Genomic DNA, 14746 nt, shown 5'->3' with positions numbered 1-14746 from the left:
CGTGCTTCAATTCAAGTCTGTATTTACATTCTTTCTAGTAAACAAAATATTATCTTTGAATCCAAGGTCCTCTCTTATCCAGAAGACACCTGCTTATGTCTACTTTTCTCATGCTTAAGTGCAATTTCCTGCATTTCTGTTTGTGATCACTGCCTCTCATCACATCATTGGACACCAATTCCAAGGCTACATTTTCATGCTGACTCTCTGAGAAAAACTATCTCACTATCCCATCCACATGAACAACCACCACCACTTCCACTACGTAGTCTTTGTATCTATCTTGAGGTTCATGAACAGATCTCCCTAACAGTTTACTGTAAAGGCTACGATTCCAAAATTGAATCTTTTTGTGTGTAAACTGCTGCGCTACGCTTAATCTTTCTCCTTTTTTGCTATTTAAAAACATGCTGATCACTTACAAATATTTTCTGATTAGTGATCAGTGTTTTCGTTGCATTTATATAGATAATGCGAGGTGACAATTTCAAAGAACCAGAATTGTGGTTGCAAACAGATACAGAGAAGGAAAAATCATTTGGTCTGAGTCAATATACTTTTTTAATAGAAGAAATAAGCGTTTGACTAATTCCTGTTGATCTGGGAATTCAAAACTGGCTACTGAGTTGAAGCTAAACTATTTAAGATGGTTTCAAACTATGTACCATAAAAAACTTTTTACATATACATATTCTTCCAAAGGGAGCTGAAAACAAGCCCATCGTGCATACCAACTTCATTTAATAACGAAATGTTAGAATTCCATTTGCCTCAATAGGCGATTTCTTGTCTTTGGGAAGTACCATAAAATGGAGCACAGAGATATAGACTGATTCTTGTTTTGGTGTTAGCCTGGTTTGAAAACTCATCCTTTCCTGCAGGTACTTAAAGACTTTCAAAACCTAGTACTACCAATCTAACAAAGGCATTAAGAAACTTCTAGTAGCTCAGTTCTTAATCTAAACTAAAGAAAGAAACATTTTTACCAAAGCTGCTATAATTAGAATATAGAAAGCTCCATAGCTTTGGTCACATAAACTAAAATAAACATAAATAGATTTTTTTTTATTAAGTTAATGAATGTTAAAAATCAACAGAAGAGGCACTAGAGGAATAACAAATGAAATACTAGTAGTGATGCACATATGGACAGCCAATCTGATGAGCCTCAGCCTTTGTTATTTTCCGCATCAGTACCACTCACATTTCACAATTTTGAATATAATCATTAAAATGATTTACTATCTATGAATCATGGGTATTTTGTGCATATGGTTTGCCTTGTTTGCTGGCAGCAGATACCAATACAGTCATTATCAGCAGAGAAATTTTGAAGTGACCAAATTTTTTTGTGTTTAAGAAACAATCATGTCAAACATATTACCACACATTGCATTATCGTGAGTCATTACAACTACTGTTAGCAAGAGTTCAGAGTGAACATCAAGTGATCTTTTAACTGAAAAATTGCATTTAACTGCTGGTAGGATTTTTGTTTCATTTTAAAATTTTCCAAATTCACCCAGTCACTGAGTTTGCAAAAATAAGGGTGAATACAGGGAATGAACTTGAACTTTGTGTCTAAATACAGTTTGAGAACAGACAACATAGAATATAGCAGACTAAAGGGACAAAATTATCTGCTACTTGTGTAGTTTACAGGTTGGCTTCCAATCAGGCTGGGCTATTCAGTCCTCTCCAAAAAGTCAGGAAGCACAATTGGAGGCATTTGAGGGAAATTATGGTTTTCTATGCTGATTGCTCTATATCACTCGCTGTCGTGATTCTGTTTCTCTAAACTTCTGGCTAATATTGGACAAATGCCAGAAACTGGATGGATTTGTTGTATAATTTTGAATATGTTTTAAGTGGGTGTGCTTAAGGCTTTGTCATAGATTACAGCACAGAAACCAAACTTCCCTAAATTCAAGGACAACATTCAGTGAAGTTTTTTATTATTATTATTTTTTTTTTTTAATTTATTTTAAAGCAGAATCCAGTCCAACTACACAGCTATCTAGCTTTAAATTAATTAAATTAGCCTTTACTTAATTAAATTAACAATAATAGAAGTGTTTCGGAAGATGGACTGAGAATCACAGCCAGGAAGGATGATATAATTAAGTTAAGCCAGGTAAGCTGGCTTAAATTTTACTGGAAGAGGTAAAATTTTAATTAAATGACTGATAATTGTAGGGGAGGAATAGAGAAGTTCTAGGCATACAAGTCTGCAAGCATAAAAACATAGTTTAGTAGGAGGCATGGACATTAGCCTTTAAGATATGAGTTATAATGCCTCAGCTTTTTCCTTCTGCTTTACTTGTCAGTTTTGACTAAATACAACTATTAAAAATATCCATCAATAGTAAATGACTAACAAGCCAAAATTACTGTAAAATATTCACACAAATTGACAAATTACAGAAGTTAACTACACATTAAAAACTTTACTATTTTAAGTTAAAGATAAATTAGCTCCTTCTTAATCTCCTAAACCTGCTAAAAAGGTTTCAGCTCGTATGCTGTCATATATTTGTGCCATCTTCCGCTCTTTCAAGGGAATTAGATTGACTGTGATCCGCTGTGTGCCTTAAGGCAAAACCTCAAATACTTCAAGGTTCATTAAGTAAGAAATTTAAGCCACTAAAATATAGAACAGTGCTATGTAGAGATATGAGTTTATATTATTTTCAGAATTAGAGTTTCTACCAGCAAGAACAAACAAACAAAAAATCATCTTGAAACACTCCAGTCCTGCCATTAGCATCATGCAGGCAGGCTTCTACATGAGCAGATCTCATTGCTAGATTGGGAATTGATACTGCAGAGCTGCAAACACTTTAGAACTAACTTGTCTACCATGAACAGGTTTACAAAAATGTACGGTGTTTTTCATTATAGTAACTGTTCAGTACATAACTGCGTGCATCAAGAATCAAAGTTTCAGCTCCTAAATTTCAAGGCAAGGAAATGAATTACTCTGTACTTTTTCCATAAATATGCAAATAATTTTTATAAACCCGGTTTTCTACCTTAATCATTTTTCTGAAGTATCTTCTGCTTTGATAACCTCTCCACCATTTCTGTATAGAAATCGCCATTTTGGTCAGATATCTAAAATTAAACATATTTAATAATATGTTATTTTGAAAGATTACAACTGCAGATGCATTAATTCCTAATATTAAAAATAATGCATAGTGCTTTACCTATACATACTTCAAACTGAAGGCCACTGCAGACCTACTTCATACATATTTGTGCATGAATGCAGGCAGACATATATATACGTGCACGCACATGCTTTACACACCTTTCAACTTATATACATACATTCACACACATTCACTTTACTTTTGGAAAAAATCTGTTACTGCAATCTTCCACATGTATAAACACACATACTACTTCCATTATCATTACAAAAGATTTATGAACTGGTTGTAAGAATGTAATTTGCAAGACAGCTGGTTCCGTGAGCTTTTTTAACCAACATATCCAACCACTTCAGAACCTGTACTGGGAACCTTTTGTACTACTTACCTACGAACATCTAACACAGAAACCACTCAGTACAGCTACAGTCACTTATTGGAGGTAGGCCTTCCCAGTACATGATTCAAAGCATGGGGGTAATTCAGGAGGGTTAATCAAAATGCTCACAACTGAATATATTGAAATTGTGCTCCTAAGTCCATCCATCTTCGGAAAGAGGGCATTCACTGAGCAGGATCACTCTGTACACAGAGGCAGAGTAAATCCTCTTCTCCACTTACTGATTTACTTTTACTTGCATGCTCATAACAATTACGTTGCTTTTTCTTATGTTACAAAAGCCATATGTGCCATTAGGTAGTACAGATGTGTGTTTAGAAGAGCATTTTCCTATAGAATACATCAGTAGAGACACTTGAGTTTTCACTTTCTTATGCACCATGCTGTTGTCACTCATCTCAGAAAGAGAGGGGCACCAACTACTCTTGTCTGTCTTTGGAGGGGCTTTTGACATGGATGGTACAGCTGATATTCTGTGAAGGGCCAAAATACCTTGTTTCCCTGCTAAATACATGCATATGATGGCTGCATCCTGTGACAACACACATGACAATGGACAACAGATTACTAGTGTTTGTTGTTGTTGTTTTTAAATAAGTGCAAATAATGGCTATTCTTGGGAAAAATATTGGTCTTTAAGTGATTAATGCTATTCAGCCTAACAGTAATTTAGGATTGACATAATATGTCTGGGTGATACATAATAATTTGTGATAAGTAAGGGGTCAAACTGAAATATCTAATAAGCTCTATCCCTCACAGTCTTAAGCTTTATAAGGATAGTGAAATTCAAGTAAATGAGTTGGACCAATTGGGCTTACATCCATGAAAAATGGAGGAGTCTCCTGGGAGAGGAATCAACAACACTTCCAAAAAACTTATCTAAATGTCATATGTGGCATTTTACAGACCAAAGTAATTGTTTATGATTTCTGTTTTACAAATGGAGAAAAATATGTAATGAAACAATTCAAAAAATGACTTAGCCAAATTGAGCAGTGGAATTTAATTTTCTACAATATGAATTCAGTCACCAAATGCTCACTAGGCAATTTTTTTAAGGTCCACAGTAACTGAGAGATGAAAAGTCACTGCAAAAAGCATATCTGAGGAACATCCTCATCTCCCCAGTCACACCAAGATCTCATAATTAATACTTTCTATCTATTAGGACCTATTAGTATAGTGTTGGTGGGACTGCTAATTCTATTCTAAAAGTTTGATTATTAATTGGTATCAAAACAAATTGAAGTTAGTCACAGATAACGGGAAAGACTGGCAAATGCGTCCTGATGTGTAGTCATCACAAATGGGTCTCTGTAGCATGTGTATCCAAAACAATTACTACAACCTTTTCAATATGTGAGGTTGAGAAGTGAGTACTACTTGCAGTGGTGGGGCAGGTGACAGAAATAGGACCCAAGGCAATGGCATGGAGACATGTCCAGGCATGGCCAGGTTGGGGATTAATTAGGAAACGGTTCTTCACCAGAAGGTGATGGGCATGGATCAGGCTGCCCAGTGGTCATGGCCCCGAGCTTCCAGAGATCAAGGATCATTTGGACAGTGCCCTCAGACATAGGGTTAGAATTTCAGGCAGTGCTATGTGGAACCAGGAGTTGGACTTAATGGTCCTTGTGAATCCCTTCCAACTTGGAGCATTCTATGATTCTATTTCTGAAGATGGACTGTTTCTGCAAAAAACTGTGACTGTGCTACTTATTAGAATCTTGACATTTTAATCACATTTGTTCTGAAAATCAAAAACTTTTTAGAGTAGAACATACGTTTTATTCATTTGATAGATTTTTTACTTTTAAAAACATTCTCATTTTATTGAAATTTTAGAAAGAAATTCAGAAATGAAACACAGATTAAAATATGTCTAACACACTACCTCAGATAGGCTCGGACTCTGCATCCTCGAAACCAGCTCTGAATTTTGACAGCAGCTTTGTACACTGTTTTTCTGTCTTCATCCACAGATCTGATAATATAAGAAGGAGTAGTTAGTTATAGTAATCACAGAAAATATAAGAAGTAATAATACTTGTTAACATAACAATTCACTACCAAAACAGAAAATTCTTTCTAATTATTCCTTACTGTAGCTTGTGATCTTTTTCACTGGATTTTTGCATCCACAACTACAATTATATTTCCACATACTTCAATATTACTGCAGAAAAAAATAATTTAGTTTAGCTGTATAACATCAAGATAACGGAGTTAAGTCTCTGGAAGAGAATTAGTGACTCAGTGATAGGCTGTACCCAATTTTAAAGATTTTAAAATCAGTACAGAAAGAAGACTAAATAAAATCGACATATAAAAAAAAAAGAACTTTATTAGGATTGGAATATAATGGAAAAACAGAAGAAACTGCATTAGATCAATGCATGAATGAGCCCAAATTATGCTACAACTTAGTACAGAATTAAAATGATTTTAAAAGGATGTAAAAACTAAACATCACTGTATGCTACTGCAACCTTAAAGCACTAGAACATCTAGATGACATAAGATTTGCAAGAATGCAAGCCTTATTCTCATACAGTACTGAATACCCATGTTATATTATGGGCCTCCTCAGTTGTAGCTGAAAAATACAGATAATTCTTTATTAATAATTAGGCCTGAATTATTACAAAGCCCCCACAGCTGTGTATGCAATTGGGTAGCTACAGAGATATTAAATAAATTAACTACAGTCAATGTCATCATTGTAAATACTGAGTGTTTATTAAGGATAAAAATTTTATTAAGGAGATCTAATTTTAATACATTTTTTTATGAACAATACTAGAAGTTTTATTTGTATATTGCCTGAACAATGATGGAATCCATGGTGACAGATATCTTGTCACAGACTTTTTTAATGAATATGAGCTTATATTACAGTACAAATGCAGAAGATTTAGACCTTTTAGCTGCTATCTTAGGAAGGAATTAAAAAAAGAGAAATACTGAAAAGAGGAATAAATGACTAAGAAAGGGTGAGAGATTAATATAAGAGAAAAATATTCATAGGAAAGAAATTAGATGCAGAAATTTCCAAATTTTGGAAGGCTTGTAATATCAGGATATGAAATCTGAATGTAGCCTAATAGGAAAAGGAAGCCAGGAGTTAGAAACAAATCTTGTAAGTAATTTGGACAGATTCCAAAGAGATGATCATGGGGATCTTTTTACACAGAATTATAGTACTCAATACAACAGCTTATTGAGTCTTGACAGGACTTTGCACAATGGGAATTCAAAGATGTGGATTTTGGAGATAATGTAAAAATGAAATTGGTGTGTGCTGCAGGCCAGAAAGGAGGGAGCAAAAGGAAACGAAGTAGAAAACATGCTGGGACTGCAGCATTGACTAGTGTAGATGCTAAAGGAACTGATGATGAAGTGAGGATATAGAGAAAGAATTTGTTTTTAAGTTACTTGAGAAGAAAGGTGATCTACAGAGATACTGGTCAGGCAGATGAAGATGCAAGGTAGACTTGGGTGGAGAACTGATGACCTTGAAGTGATCTTCAAGAACTATTACCTGTCGAAGACTTATGTTAAATTAGGTAGTGCAAGCGAAAAGCATGTGCAGAAATGGGGCAAGAAACACAAGCAAAAGAGCCTCATCATAAAGTTACTAAGTAATCCCAAGAGATAGTCCCTGCTTGTCTTCTTCCTGTGACTTGCTCTATTAGGAGAATAGTGATTGTGACAAAGCAAAAAGGCACATAAGGAAACTTAGGAATCTAAAAGAGACTAAAGATGAGAGTTTTCGGAGAGTTTATTACAAGTTCCAGTGCTGAAGGGCTGAATCATTTTTATTTAAGCAGGTCCAGAACAGAACTTTTCTTGCAGTTTAGTTTCCACTTTCAACTGGCCTTGTCAGCAAATAAGAGGTTTGGAGCATAAGTTGTGCAATATTATATCTACCGTCCTGATCAGATTGCACAGTTGCAAGACATTCAACTAGCCTTGAAGAGTCAAAAACACTTTTCAAATACTTTTTTTTTTTTTAAAGATATATTAATGGTCAAAATCTGACATATAGATATTACAGGACATAAAGTAAGTTGTTGACAAAATAAGTGTGCTCACAGATCTTGTATATTCTAATGTTTATCGTGACAAAGGGCAGGCCTAATGCCTCTGTGCATTGTGTTATAATTGGACAAGACCTTCCCTAGAAAGGTACTTTCCCTAAGAAGACAGACAGTTTAGGAGACCCCATACTCTGACATAAAATGAAGTTCTGCATAAAGAATGACAGGAACACGATTAAGATCAGCAGAACAGCCAGGTTAAATCGATTGCTGGTCTAACCACAATCAACAGGTGGGACATTACAGCCATCGGCCTGCCCTGATCTTTAATGGAACAGCTGTAGAGTCCTCAAACAGGAAATGCATTCTGAAAGATAAAGTTTTTCTAATTTGGGATTTACTTTCAGGCACTTCAATTACTGCACTCTGCCTGCAGCAGCAATTTCTAGCAAGAATACTTAGTTTTCACCAGGGTCCCATTAAGTCGAGTTGCTCTGGAGTTTCTACATGTTCTACAAAGTTCTGCTTTTAGGTTTTGACAGATAAGTAAAGAAAGACATGTATATTTATTTGTTTTGTTTTTGTTTTTTTAATCTGTTTGGTACACGTAGACCTAAACCATTCAAGCTTTACTCCTGGAGGTACTTGGAAACAGCATAGTTAATACAAAAAAAAACCCCAAAACAAAAAAAAAAAAAAACAAAAAAAACAAAAAAAAAAACAAACAACAACAACAAAAAAACCCAAACACCCAAAAAATAACAAAACCAAGTACTTTGCAATCTCTGCTCTTCTGCACTTTCTGATGCTTCAGAGAAAGTTAAGTCTTTGGGAAACCTGATATTTCATGGCAGAATACTTCAAAACTGACTTCAAAAAGTGCTTTTTAAAAATACCACTGATTTCTGTATGAATACCATTTAACCATGTGGCTAATGAATGAACAGATTACCCACACTGGTACTCAGAGCTTCCCAGATTTGGCAATTTTAACAGATCCATTACTGTAAGTAGAATAGTTCTGCAGCAGAAATGAAAGCTGTTGTCTCACTTTGAACAAAATACTTCAGACTACTGCAAAACTGACACACTTCAATGCCCACAGTTTACTTGTTAAATTTAAAAGTTAAGCAAAAGATCTTCACATTTATGTAGCATTCACATCTTTATGTCCTTCATTCATTGGGCTCAGCTGAACAACCATTTTCAACTGTGTTTATGTATAATGAAGCAAAATGCTGAGAGGAACATTTAAAAATATGTCATAAATAATTTCATCATCATTTTTATTCCGAAAATGCAGAGTATGTCCAATGATTTAATGGGGCTGTGCTGTCTACAGAGGAATGCACCTCTGAGAGCACTTTGTCTCATCATTGCCTAAACATTACAAGGGGTTTTACAATTTCTGCCACTTCACAAAAGCAATGAATATGGAACTGGACTATTAACACTTTAAACAGACATGAAATCAGATGCAGCGTTTTAGGGACATGGTTTAGTGGGCATGGTGGTGATGGGTTGGCAGTTTGACTAGGCAATCTTAGCGATCTTTACCAAACTTAATGATTCTGTGATTCTATCAAAATCTCTAAACAAATTCTTCTGATTTCTTTCAAGCTTTTACTGACAGCCTTGTTGAAGAAGTTCAAGATTTGCACACTAAAGAACAGAGATCAGATCACTGGTCAACCCTTTAGCTCAGCAGGACTGTTTGAAGCCTCTCATTTAAATTCTCAGATGAAAATGTCTGAGTTTTAGGAAGCTGATGGATTATAGCCCATTCTTAAAAGCTTATTTTCAAGAAGATGTGCCAAAAACAAACACCAAAAACAAACAAACAAAAACCACCAGACATCAAGCATGCTGCCCGCTAATGGATTTCCATGTCTGGCTCAGCCTACTCCTTCTAACCTGAAATGTATGAAATCCTAGAGAAGTCTGGAGATGCTCAAGGCCAGGTCCTGGGATGAGGTCCTGGGTAGCCTGATTTAGTGGTTGGCAACTCTGCTCATGGTAGGGGGACTGGACCTTGGTCTGTAAGATCCCTTCCAACCCAAACCATTCTGATTCCATGATAAGAGAAGGTCATATAGCCAACTGCTGTACTGCTGCAACACTATGAACTGGGGTTCAGCAAAAGAACAAGTAACACAACACTTCATATATTAACTTCAACTCTTAACTTTTAGTAATGTTACTGTTGTGTTATTGATGCTATTGGTGCTGTAATTAGTTTCTGAAAGAAAAGCTGCATTAAATAGTGAAGAAAAACAACTATCCTAAATATGTGAGTTTTAGTGTTAACCGTGCACTAATAAGTACAGTGCATTTGGCTTTACAGTAAATTCACATAAGTAATAAAGTAGGTTTTAAATAAAATAGGTCTTTAAACACCTCATTTCCTAAAACATTTCCTAAAATGTGACATGTTACAAGTTGTCTGCTGCCTTTGCTGTCATAAAACCCCTTAGAATCCCTGCACCAAGGAAATGGCAACAGGTGGCCTAGGCAGACGGTGCTGCCCAGAACAGGTGTCTCTCTCCTTTGATGGAGAAACATAAAACTTGTCATGGGTGCTGCAGAGGACCGACGTCCAGAACCAAAAGAACAAGGGCCGAAGTCAAACTCCATGATCTGACATAGCAACAAGGCAAAGTTTCAAACACTTAAGCATCTGTGGATCTTAAGCATCAGCTCTCTCAACGACTTTCAGACGCTTAAAGTGAGTAAATAAATAGATAGGTAAACAAATAACCGGACCCTTCAGGGAACCTGCTGCTCTCTTCCTTCGGACCGGCCGGCAGCACTGAGGGGGACGGTAACGCCCGCCGCTTTGGGCAGGAACAGCCGCCATCTCACAGCCGGGGCTGGCAACGGTACAGGCGGCCCCAACCCAGCGCCAGGATGCGCGTCCCATCCCGCTGGTGTTACCTGTTCTTGAGGAAATACTCCTCTCGCAGCCGCGAGAGCCTCGCCTCCAGCCGAACCAGCGCGGCCATGCTCCCCCCGCCCTTCCGACGCCACAGCCGCCATGGCAACGGGGCCGCACCACTCTGCAAGCCCGCGGGGAGGAGCGGCGTATCCCGCGGCGCTGCTGGCCAGGAGCGGAGGACGCGAGGACGGCGGGAGCGCCGCGGCGCTGGAGCCGTGAGGGACCGTAAGCACGGTGCGGGCTGCGGGAGGGCGCGTGCGGCGGTGCGGACGGAGAGGGGGAGAGACGAGATGGTCGTGGCCGCCTTCCTGCCGCAGCCGCGGCCGCTTCCGGGCTCTCATCATGGGGGACTGAGGAGCAGCGCCGGTCGCCCGCGTCCTCCCCGTCCGGCCCTCGCCGCCAGCCCCCGACCCCGTGGCGGCTCCCCTCGGCTCAGTCTCTGCGAAGCGGCGCCAGCCTCCCTGGGGAGCGGCCGGGGCAGGCGCCGGGTTCATGTTCCGGGTCGCCGAGCCCAACCCGACCCGAGCTCCGGCAGCGAGGAAGAGCTGGTGAGGCCGGGCCGCGGGCGGCGGGGTCGCCGCTTGGGTGGGAGGGGAAGCGCCGAGGGAGAGCCGTCGGGTATGCCGGGTATGGGGCTCAGCGCCGGGACTGGGGTGCCCCGGGCTCGGCCTATGTCCAGCCTAAGCGGGGATTTGTTTTTCACCGTGGCACGCCTGCCGAACGCCTCACCTCTCAGTGTAGGCTGCCGAGACGTCTCGTCCATCGAGGTGCGGATGCTCTTCTGGGGCCGTCTTGATTCAAACCGAGAATCAACAAGTATGGCTTTGGCCAATGGCCAACCACAGCAGGTGAAGCTACGGTGTGGTTCACGGGTTGTTTGTTTCTAGATGCTAGGGCAGCACAGGGCAACAAGCAACAAAGCTGTGAAGGGTTTAGAGCACAAATCTTTTGGGGAGTGACTGAAGAAACTGCAATTGTTCAGTCTGGGGAAGACTTTGCTATCTACAACTGCCTGAAAGGAGATTGTGGTGAGGTGCGGGTTGGCCTTTCCTGCTGGGTAGCAGCTACTGGATGAGAGGGAATGGCCTCAGGTTGCACCAGGGGAGGATCAGGTTGAATATTAGGAAATATTTCTTCTCAAAAAAGAGTAATAAAGCACTGACGCAGCTGCCCAGGAGGTGGTGGAGTCACCGTCCCTGGAGGTGTTGAAGAAATGTGTGGATTTAGCACTGAGGAACATGGTTAGTGGGCATGGTCGGGATGGTTGGCGTAGGTGACCTTAGTGATCTTTCCAGCTTAATGATTCTCCGAATCTTTATTAGCGCAGTGACTACATCTCTATTATTACATCTCTAGTAGTACAGTGGTAACTCTGTAGCAGAAGATGGAAGGGTGAGTTTTGTTAACAGGCAATGGAAATTAAAAGGCTGTTTGAGGGGAGCCCTGATGAAGGATCACAGTTTTGGAAACCAGGTTCCGTTTCCTTCACAACCAGCTTGTTTTAATCTCTTGCACAGTATTTTTAGTGTTTTATGTACAACTCAAGGGGATCTTACAGTTGATTTCATTTTCACTAATGGGAGTGGAGAGGTGTGTGATGAGTTTTGGTTTTGTTATTTGGTTTGTTAGTTTTGTTTTTCTTGAATGTTGATGATGACTCCAGGCCTGGCTTGAGTCTTGGCTACTTTTTCTAGAGAGAGTTTCTGTATACAAACATCTGCAGTTAGAGTTCCCAGAGGTTCAACAAATTTGCCCTTATCATTGTCTTTGTTTCTTATATGGGCATGGGGAAGAAGGGAAAGATTGGTTTAGCACTTAATTTTTTTAATGTAGCAAACTCCACCACTTCATGTGATAGCATCACTGTTTTTTTCCTGGGAGTATTTTCATGCCTCTCACATTTTTATAGGAGAGAAGGCTTTCTAATTAGGATTGTACTTGCCTGGATAGCATATAGTTCTAGAAAACTTAAGACTAGTGATGTTAGTATATGTATTTGCCTACTCTAACTTCTGTTGATATAGTGTGTAACACTTCAGAAAATGGGGTGTGTTTTTATGGCAAAACTATATTTATTCTATACTAAAGCTGTATGTAGCAGAAACATGGCTTAAGACCTTCCTAACTTGTATCTTTACTATGAAAAAGTTTTCATTATAAAGTCAACCTGTCATTTGTCTTTAAGTTTTATTCTTTTCTGTCCATGTAAAGTAATTTAGTTCCTGAGGCTTTAAAATCAATGTTCAGCAAAACAGGCTATGGGATTTTGACATATACTCCTGTAGTTATCCTCAGACAGCAATGACTTTGCTTGTCCAAATACACTGCCCAGAGAAATTCAGTACTGAGAGAGTTATTGATGCCTTGTAATTTATAGGACTGTTAGTTTAGTAGTTCTGAAGGGAGATCCATTTAAAAATTCTAACAGTCCCTCGGAGTTGCACTTTTCTTATCCTTGTTCTGTAAGCTGTCATTTAAAAGAAGCCTGTTTGATTGAAATGTAGCGAGGTATTTTTCAACGCATAATACTTAATGTAGAAAATAAAGAACTTGATCTTAGTAAAAATGTTAAGGCACTAAAAAAGCTGACAATTTCTGAACTGCCGGAGAGTAGAATTGTTCATATCTACTTTGAAGCCAAAGGTTTTTCATTTTTTCCTACAAGCACCTATGACAACTCAGGAATAGTTTGCAATTTGGATACTTACTGGGCACTCTGATTCTTCCAGCAATGACTTTGATGGTGCAGTGTATTATCACCATTTGACAGTTCATGTGATTCTCCACCTTGACAATTAATTAATGAAGTCATACATCTGAAAAGGGCAAGCATATCAGTAAATGGCAGCAATAGTATTGCAAGAATTGCTACCTCTCATGATAAATTGCCCCAAATCTCATTTCTGGCTGACCAATTCATTTGTGTTAGAGTGTTATTAAATGTCAGCATCTTTCTGACTGTATACCATTGCTCAGTACTGAATACTTCTTCACTGTTAGATATGAGTGGAGAATGTTGTTAAAAAGGCTTGAGAGTATTTGTTGTTGCTTTTCTTAGGTAAGTAGCAATTGTAGGAAAGCCAGAGGAACTAGATACAGGTTTGCCTGGCCTTAATTTTTAGGGGGACCAGCGGCATAATCAGCTGATGAAATTCCATCGTTACTCATATGCTAATAACTTTCTCTTGTGTAGGTCAAATGTAGGGGAATTCCTAAACTACATCTAAAGTATTTTCTCAAATGCAAAGTCAGGACTGAGAATTGACTTTTAATGTGTAACTTGGGGAATAAAATGTTGTTTGTACAGATAACCATCTAGAAGCCATGTATTTGATATCAAAACTAGTTCACTGAAAATTCCAGCGAGTGTAGTAAGTGTCCAGCTGTAAATGTAGAACTATGACTTAAGTAAAATTTCATTTTTTTTGAGGCCCTTCTGCACTTCTGATTGTGAAACTGATTTATATAATGCAAACACACATCTTCCTACAGAAAGAGAGTTTCTGTACCTCAAAGATGAACTGTAGCCAGGGATTTGGGGCTTGTTTTTCTTTTTTTAGACATAGGTGTGCATCAGTGCAGTGTCCTGACTTGTCTCAAGCATCCTTGATTTTGTACCTGTTCACAATTTCTTATGCGAAACTCAGAATAATTGTTTTCTGAGGCATAATTTTTGTAAGCTTGTTTTGATGTTTTCAGATTTTAAAAAATTTACTAAAATGAAAGTTACATTTGAGTTTCTTTGGTCTGCACATCAATTTTACTCTGAATTTCCTGGCTCTTAGTCTTCACAGGAAGCACTGGGCCAGATTCTTAGAAGTGGAGGATTCTCTGTTGCTTGACTGCTAGCTGCTCTGACTGTGATGGTTGTTGCTACAAGAGTGGGGTGCATTTGGGTCATTGTGTAGCTTTGGCAAACCTGTGTGTGCTGTGGAGAGCACATAAAGACGTAGCTAGACGCAGATATGGACTGTATGCTCTGGGTCCTCCTCTTAGGGATGGCCACTTGGTGGCTGATGGGTTTAAATAATGGAAGCCTGACTTCTGTTTCTTCTATATACAGTAAGTGTATTTACCATAATATATTTAATAAAAAAAAAAAGTCAGTTATTTCCTTGCCTGCTACAGTATCTTATTAGCTGTTTACTATTTTAAACTTAGTTATGTTGCTCTGATATGATTTCTGCTTCATGCTTATCCCTAGAACAGTGAT

General features: G+C 38.6%; 2 protein-coding genes across 5 annotated transcripts in view; one reads left to right on the top strand and one right to left on the bottom strand.

The window, feature by feature from the left end:
* Positions 1–10704, bottom strand: part of SPATA17 (spermatogenesis associated 17) — a 90762-nt gene extending 80058 nt beyond the window's left edge. For both annotated transcript variants that reach the window (XM_052673070.1, XM_052673078.1), the window contains exons 1-3: positions 10533–10704; positions 5453–5542; positions 3033–3114 (exon numbers count right to left, since the gene is read on the bottom strand). In XM_052673070.1, the coding sequence (XP_052529030.1) occupies positions 3033–3114; positions 5453–5542; positions 10533–10600 (240 nt within the window). In that variant the 5' untranslated portion in view covers positions 10601–10704. The remainder of the gene's footprint in view (positions 1–3032; positions 3115–5452; positions 5543–10532) is intronic.
* Positions 10705–10858: 154 nt separating this feature from the next.
* Positions 10859–14746, top strand: part of GPATCH2 (G-patch domain containing 2) — a 100869-nt gene continuing 96981 nt past the window's right edge. For all 3 annotated transcript variants that reach the window (XM_052673038.1, XM_052673048.1, XM_052673057.1), the window contains exon 1: positions 10859–11081. In XM_052673038.1, coding sequence (XP_052528998.1) covers positions 11026–11081 — 56 coding nt within the window. In that variant the 5' untranslated portion in view covers positions 10859–11025. The remainder of the gene's footprint in view (positions 11082–14746) is intronic.

The sequence above is a fragment of the Tympanuchus pallidicinctus genome, unplaced genomic scaffold (genome assembly GCF_026119805.1).
Source record: "Tympanuchus pallidicinctus isolate F22 unplaced genomic scaffold, pur_lepc_1.0 scaffold1, whole genome shotgun sequence".
Classification (NCBI taxonomy): domain Eukaryota; kingdom Metazoa; phylum Chordata; class Aves; order Galliformes; family Phasianidae; genus Tympanuchus; species Tympanuchus pallidicinctus.
The sequence above is the reverse complement of the archived record's forward strand: the minus strand, read 5'-3'. Positions and strand labels throughout refer to the sequence as shown.